Below are 7,887 nucleotides of genomic sequence, written 5' to 3' on the forward strand. Positions count from 1 at the left end.
CATTGGCTTATTAAAGACACTCTTAGAAACCATTATCTCAAAACTTCAAAACACCTTTCTACTTTCATTTTAGTAAGCTTAAGAGATCGGAAGATCAAAGCACTGGGCACTTTCCGTAGTTACTTTTAATAATGTCTTTCTAGACATTATTGCTAAAGAAATAAAAAAAGAGTCAAAAGTCATACAAATCTCACCTTGTGTGGAGCTATACAATACATCATGTACTTGAGAGGTTACTGTTATTTTTTTATGCAAAGTTAAGGAGTTTAAATAAATTACATTAACCTTGTTTAGCCATTATTTAAAATGAAACTAATTGAATATAAGATTAACGGTTACATAAACCGACGTCTTTGCTACTGCCTGCCTAAATTCAACAAACTACTAATCTGCCTATAGTAGCCTACCTACACTTTTCAACGTCTAAGGGCTTACGTATTGAAATTGTTGATGCAACACATAGTTCTAATTGTTACGTATTTCTTATATTGTTGCATTTATAATTGTTGTAATGATAATGCAATAATTTGCCGATCTAGTAGGAAACTACTATTTAGAAAAGCTTATCGCGGCCCATCTGAAATAGCTTCGCGACGCACGGTTGGGAATGGGAAGCACTGCTTTAGATAACGCATTGAAGCATTTTAAACCTCTTATTGACAAACTCAAGTTGGTGTAACCAACAAACGATTATTGTCAAGTTAAAATTAATGAAACCGATACTTGTCAAAGTGGCAATATTTTGACAAAAAAATTATTTTTACTCTTAAGTCTTTCATTTTATGCAATAGATTGAGTTTCGCTTTTAGCAGCATGATCGTTGCTTACTTCACAATGTAGATATTAAAGATCTGTTTTAGTTTGATATAGGGACAGTGGAATACCATTCCCAGTTTGATAGCACATGTCATAGCACTTCATAGCACATGATTACGGAATTGTGTTTCAAAAACTAGTGCAATTCGCTATTACCCCACCTCAGCAAACTCGCAGCATCAGGCTAAAACAGATCGTTAATATCTGCATTGTGAAGTAAACTTTCATTTTATATCGAATGCTTATGCAGAGGAGTACCAGAGGAATTTCTATTTTCGTCTAAAAACCTGGAAAAGCTTATGATACTTTTCAAAAAAGTCGACAAGTTGCAGAGAAGCAGAAAATCATGTATTGAATGAATGTCCGGAATCCTGAAAAGAATTAAGATATATAATTGAAAAAATTTGAACGAAAACATGTCTTGACCAAAAATAATACAGTATTAACACAAAGCTAAAATGTAACATTTCTGTTTAAAGAATCTTTAACCCTTTAACGTTGTGCTTAATTAAAGTAAATTTATCACGTCATGCTATTTCCACAAGCTTTTGATGCAGACGTAAAATGCCAAAAACCGAAGATAGGACACTTCGACTTCAATGGCAAAAGCAGCAAAGATTGTTTAGCACGTCAAATATTCCATCCGTAAGGTGGGGCTGTCGTTGTTGTAGGAAACAAGAATGAGGCGGAAATATCTTCCCGTGACTGGAGTTGGGAACCGGTTGGTCACGTGAGCGGTTCCGTTAGCAGGATTAGCCCGGAATACCTCAAAAAAGCAACGAATTGACTCAAAACTTTTATTAAAGTAGCAGTAGCTTAAAATAATGTCATTATATACCCATAATAAAGTAAATGAAATCATATTATTTGATATAGCCTACCCAAGAATCCTGTGTTAATTTTAGTGCGGGTTAAATGTTGAAGTTTTATTTAACACGTTGGTTTATTGTGAATTCAACGCGAATTTGGTTGATGGCTGCAAAAATGTGATTATGAAAGTATCATTCTTTTAAAAAATTGCTTTGTTATTTATTTGGCCTAATCGAGTCTAAACATAATATTTTAGTTTAAATTTTATGCGAAACTGAACACAAGTAATTTTGTTAGAGGTCCAGATTTTTAAAAACTATTAGGGTCTGTTGGCGAAGTCAGTTAGCTATTAGACCAGAGGTTGCCAAAGTGTGTGACACTGCATACTGACATGTCGCTAGAAGGTCGTAACTGTGCTGCAAAGGTCTGGTGATTTGAATGTTACAGCCGTAAGGCAAAGCTGCAAAGTGAGTTAGTTTTGAAAGGAGCATTTGGTTCCATGTTACAGAAAACCAAAAAATTAAGTGTGTAAATTACTTGATTATCAGACAATTCCCACTTGATCAAATCAAGACTACTTGTGCACAAAAGCAGGTATCCTACCTTTTCTATTGCAACTCGGGTAAATAATTTTACTGGTAAATAATGATTAGGATAAAGTTAACTTTGAGTTACTTCTATAATGCATAGTCCTGGCAATGTAAACGATTTAAATGTCAAAAAGTTTGCAAAAGTGCAAGATTTCGAAAAAGCGTTGACGAAGTAAGTCAATGTTGCGAGGTAGTTTCTGAAATTCTTTGGTGTGTCGTAGCTTACAAAAATTTAAAAACCACTGCATTAGACTACATGCATGTGAAAGCAAGCATGTGTGATAAAGCAAAACCACTAAAAGTGTACGGTTGTGTACCCAACTGCAAATGTTTGCTATATTTTAAAATAATGCAGTACGGTACTTTATACTTAACTGCTTAGTTTGTAATGACTCAATCTGAGGCTTGATCGACACAACACTGAAGTATTCTTACTTTGTCGGCTCCAGATTGTTGAATCACTTGCAAATTGCTCGGAGAGTTTCCGTATGAGATTTTGAATCCACTAACCCACCAACTACGCGAATGACCTTGTGTTATGATCCCGGCAATCCGAGTAGGAGTGAGAAAATCCACTTGAATCCACGAGTTTGAATCTATGAATAATGTTTTAATGAAAGGGAAGAAAGGTGTTATATTGTCTTGGCAATACTGCAACCGCTGATCTTTGTCGTGTTAAATTGTACATACAGCCACAGTCAGACAAATTTATAGCCAAAATTAAAAACTGTGCCCCAATAGCTCAGTTGGTTAGCGCGTGACTTCGTGAACGAAGAAGCTTCAAGATCAAGTGGCGCTGGAGCAAGGTATTCCAAAGACTGATCTCCATTCAGCGACACCTAATGGACGGATTAATCTCCGGCAGCAACACTTCATTCGGCAATCGGAAACTTCACTCTGTCAATCTCGATGACCGGCCTACGTCAGTGGTTCAAAGTTTCTATCAGTATACTAAATTGCAAGAATCAACTCTCTGAGAGGCTTTCCAAGTCCGAGGATAAAGATTCAATGAATTAAAGTATTGCTTCAAGAAGAATGTGATAAATGTTAACAATGTTTCAACAATATAGAGAAAGCAAAAGACAGCCTTGGCAGTCTTTTGATAGAAGCATTCATCTTTAAACATCACAAGAAGTTTATGATTAGCCCATTTTAAAACCTAACTTACCTATCAACCAGCAACAGTTATTGGCGGGACCAAAATTACTTTTCGAAATTTTCCCAGTCGAAAACTTTTATCTTGTTCACTTTACAGTTAATCTAACTTTTAGCTTTTAGTGTAGGCTTTCATGAAGATTTACTAATGCTTTGTTAACACTTCAATTAAGCTAAACTTGTTAGCAACATACTTTTGGAAATTGTTGGAAAACTGTGTAAAACACCTACCTTTTTCAGTTATTATTCAGTTGTTAGTTTTAACACCAACTTACATGGGCTTCTTGGAAGCCAAGTCCCACCAGAAGTGCTTGGAAGTGCGCGATCCAAGCGAGCAAAATGAGCAGCCCAGGAAGCACTGCTAGAATCTTTCGCCGTGATTTGGTTGTCCTTTATACGCCCATCCTTCAATCCCGCCTCACAACTCTCTATTGTTACAACAAAATATAGACAACTGATAAAGTTGTTAAAAGTTTCGAAACTTGTTGATGTAAAAAAATAAAGTCAGATTTTTGCATATTGTTATATATCAAAATAAATCCTCATCTCATCAAAACATTGCTTGCCAATAGGTTGGCAGATTGGCTTCTCCTGTGCCCAAGTTCCATCATTTTGACATGTCACGACCAACCGACTGTATTTTGTCCTATTATGCGATATCCCGAATTGCACTGGTAGGTGAGCCTGTCCCTAACTGCGATGGTAGATACCCTTGGACTGACTGTGCCAAATTGAGGCTGCGCAGGTACCTGGCAATGCCTTGCTGCCAGAAATAATAAGAAGCATAATGTTGCTTTGTAGTGAACCTTTGTCATTTGAATTATTAATTATAAGCTAAATAATATATCAGTCGGAAATGTAACTACGGTATTGATATGTTGGATGTTACCCCTTTGCATCTGCAACACACGAACTGGTGTGCGTATTATCACGTGACCTTTAAGTTGTCCTTGTTGCGCAATCTGTGTTACCTTTCGTTCTGTCTAGGCAGTTGCTATTTATCTCGCTAGGTGAACGTTATAATAGCCCGCATCAAATCCAATAAACCCCTGATTGTGTGTTTCCGTTCGTCGTCGTCGTCGTCGTCGTCGTGTGAGCGTCTGGGGCCGAGGGTCTGTCCTTTTACCACCCCAGATTCACGATGTTCCCGGACTACACTGGAAGGCTACTAGAGAGCAGCCAGTCTTTGGTTTCATCATCCATGACACGCAGACCTTCCACTCCGTTAGGTGGCTTAATAATGGAGCAGTCATTGATGATGTGGTCTGCGGTCTGTTCCTTGGCACCACATTCACAGGAGGAGGAAGAGGCCATTCCCCATTGGTGCATAGTTGAGCGGAAAAGCCCGACGCCCGTACGGAGACGGTTAAGGCGCACCCATGCCTGTCTTGGTAGTGTTAGACCGATTGGGCGTGTGTCGGCGTCGGGGATGAACGAATAGAGTCTGGTGGTGGTTGACTTCCATTCAGAACTCCATTTATGGTCCGCCCAAGCAGCCGCAGAGATGTCTTGTACATCAGCTTCGTTGATTAGAAGTTGAGTGGCTGGCACGAATGGGTGTCTTGATTTCAGTCGACGGGGGTGCTTGTTTAGGAGAGCAGAGATCTTGTGGTGGATAAGGTGGTTAGGATCCAGTGCCCGTCGACCGAGGGACAGAGTGGCTTCTTCGCGACGAAGCTCAGCGGGTTGGATGCCAGCGAGAATGGGGAGGTTGTCCAGTGGTGTGGGACGCAGGCATCCGGTCACTGTGCGCAGGGCGCTGTTTATGGCAGTGTCGATGTTATGGCAGTGAGCACTGCGGCACCAAACAGGTGCACAATGCTCTGCTGAAGAGTAGACAAGGGCTAAGGCTGCTATACGCAAAGTGTCAGCCCTCGCCCCCCAGCTAGAGCCTGCCAGGCGCTTGAGTAGTGCTGCGCGGGATGTGAGTTTCTTGCGCAGTGACACCAAATGGTGGCGGTATGTGAGCGATCTGTCCAGTGTCACCCCAAGATATCTTGGTTCGGGGCAGAAGGACAGAGATTTTCCGTTGTTCTGGACGTGTAGCTCACGATCAGCTTCCCGATTATTGAGGTGGAAAGCTGCTGCCACAGTTTTGGTTTCGCTGAGTTTCAGTCGCCAGTTCTGGAGATAGGCTGAGAGAGTTTTCATGTCCTGGCTCAAGGTGTCTTCTAAATTTTCCCACGACTTTGCGGAGTGGAGAATTGCCAGGTCGTCCGCATAAGCATATTTTGCGGAGACCGTAGTTGGCAGGTCGTGGGTGTAGATGTTGAAAAGAAGTGGAGCCAGGACCGATCCCTGTGGGACGCCGTTTTTCAGGCGTCTCAGTCTGCTTCGCCGTGAGCTACCGGTGGTGAGGGTAAAGCTTCGATTCCTGACAAGTTCCATAATCATATGAACCATATGTCGGTCAGGAAGCAGGCGAAGCAGCTTGCAAGTAAGGCCGCGATGCCATAGCCTACGGTGTCATAGGCAGCTGTAAGATCTAGAAAAACAGCGCCGGCCTTCTTTTTTGCCTCAAAGCAATCCTCGATGTCTTGAGTTAAGAGTGTGACCTAATCTACGGTGGATTTTCCTCGCCGAAACCCAGCTTGCTCTTTTGGAAGGAGCGGGTCGATGATTGGGTTGACGCGTGCGTTGATCAGTCTTTCGAGGATCTTGAAAGGAACACAGAGGAGGGATATTGGACGATAACTCCTTGGGTCCTCTGGTGGCTTGTGAGGCTTAGGGATCGCAACTACTAAAGCTTTTCTCCAGATTTTTGGGATTGTGAGGTGGTGCAGGCAGGAAGAGAGGAATCTACGTAACCAGAGGAATCTACGTAACCAAGTGTTTCCATTAAATAGAGACGACAGCAATCAACATGGTGGCAGCGGTGGGATTCGAACCCACGCCTTCGAAATGACTAGTGGTCGAAAACATAATGACTGGTGGTCGAAATACCTCCAGAGAAGTTACTGTAAGTTATTTCACCTTAACAGAAGTTGTCTTTGTATAATTTTATTGTTTTGATTCTTTTGGATCGGCGGAATGTGTCATCATGATGTTACTCATTGTATTCAACAAGGCCACACTGAACGTTACACAAAAGTGATTTCAAATTTTAAATTGTTTAAACTCATCTCATTGCATGCAATTTTTTGGGATAATTATTATATGAAATGCTGATATTCTCTGACTAGCTTTTTGCTTCACTTAACATGCAGAGCTAGTTTATACTTTTAGTTTGAATAATAAGCAATCAATTTGTATTGTAAGTTAGCCCATGATTAGCCTACTACAAATTCTTGCACAAACCTGCATCGTTGTTGCGTGCAGTATCATTCATAATTTTTTCCACTTTTGCTGCAAAAAACACTTCATGAAATAAATGCAACATAAATAATATAGATTAAGAATAGCAAAAAATTAAATGCACAGTCATCTATAACACTGAGCAATAATTTTTTTTATTTCAATTGTTTAGTGTTGTTGCGTGCTTTTTATGGCACTGGGTCCAAAAATTGTTTTTATATTTTTTGTAGTAGCCTGCTGTAGCCTATATCAGACGTTTTCACAAAATTGCAATTTTTGTTGACGTAAATTTAATACCAAAAACTTCAAACTTATTAATTTACAGACAAAGAAAAATTAAAACTTTTGGCATATACGCTTCGTTCAGATGGTATTTTACATGCAAACAAATGTTGAGCAGTCGCTGCTTACATTAACTTGATTTCAAAAGCTTCAAAAACGTGTAATTTGATATGGTAAGAAAATTGGTTGCGAGTGCTGTTTGTGTATATTTTTTTAGTTTTATTACATTTATTTAATCTACTGTAACTTACCATTAAGCAGTTCTACTTCTTCTTGCAAATCTCTGATAATTTGGTTGTTATCGCAATTACATTGACCTGTGGGCCCGGCAACACCTCTGTCCCCTTTTAGTCCAGGTTGTCCAACAGGCCCAGCCTTGCCTGGGGGGCCAGGGACGACTTCAGGTGGTGATACTTGTTCATTGGTTATCTGACTAAGTGGTAGACATAAATTTGGAGGGTTGGCCATTGCCATATGCACCAACATCATTGAAGCAAAAATCTTGATGTGCATTTTGCTTTTGTTTCTAAAAAGTTAAAAGTGTTCGAAATATTTTGTCTGAAACAAAAAAGAATTGTTTGCAGAGGTGACAATAAGCATTACAGGTTTCAACCATGAAACGTATGTTTGATAGTATCCCCATCTTGCTATCGCGTTTGGAGGTCTATCTTTGCAAACTAAAGCTTGAAACAAACCAGCATTGGAGTAGAGTAAGTGAGTAAGCATTGTGAGGAGAAAGACGACTTGGTAAACTTCAGGCAATGACGTCATATGGGCATCATGGCTACTTCACCCACACACCTGCTGTGTTTCATTTTTTTTCATTAAATGTGATGATAATGAAACAAAATCTTTACGTTACTAAACAACCCAAGAGGATAAGCACAACGTAGCTAGTGGAGGTGGAAACTCATAATTTTCATTGTGAGGCATGCATGTA

At 39.9% G+C, this 7,887-nt stretch overlaps 1 protein-coding gene across 1 annotated transcript; it reads right to left on the bottom strand.

Annotated features, from left to right (window-relative positions):
• Nucleotides 1–1,183: 1,183 nt before the first annotated feature.
• On the bottom strand, nucleotides 1,184–7,493 carry LOC145767567 (lactadherin-like). Its single transcript, XM_082579413.1, has 5 exons — nucleotides 7,199–7,493; nucleotides 6,669–6,716; nucleotides 3,647–3,799; nucleotides 2,652–2,812; nucleotides 1,184–1,582 (listed from the first exon to the last, which is right to left on the bottom strand). The coding sequence occupies exons 1-5, from the start codon at nucleotides 7,458–7,460 to the stop codon at nucleotides 1,439–1,441; spliced, it is 768 nt and encodes a 255-aa protein (XP_082435539.1). The 5' UTR covers nucleotides 7,461–7,493; the 3' UTR covers nucleotides 1,184–1,438.
• Between the last annotated feature and the right edge of the window lie 394 nt (nucleotides 7,494–7,887).

Source organism: Aplidium turbinatum, chromosome 3, assembly GCF_918807975.1.
Source record: "Aplidium turbinatum chromosome 3, kaAplTurb1.1, whole genome shotgun sequence".
Classification (NCBI taxonomy): domain Eukaryota; kingdom Metazoa; phylum Chordata; class Ascidiacea; order Aplousobranchia; family Polyclinidae; genus Aplidium; species Aplidium turbinatum.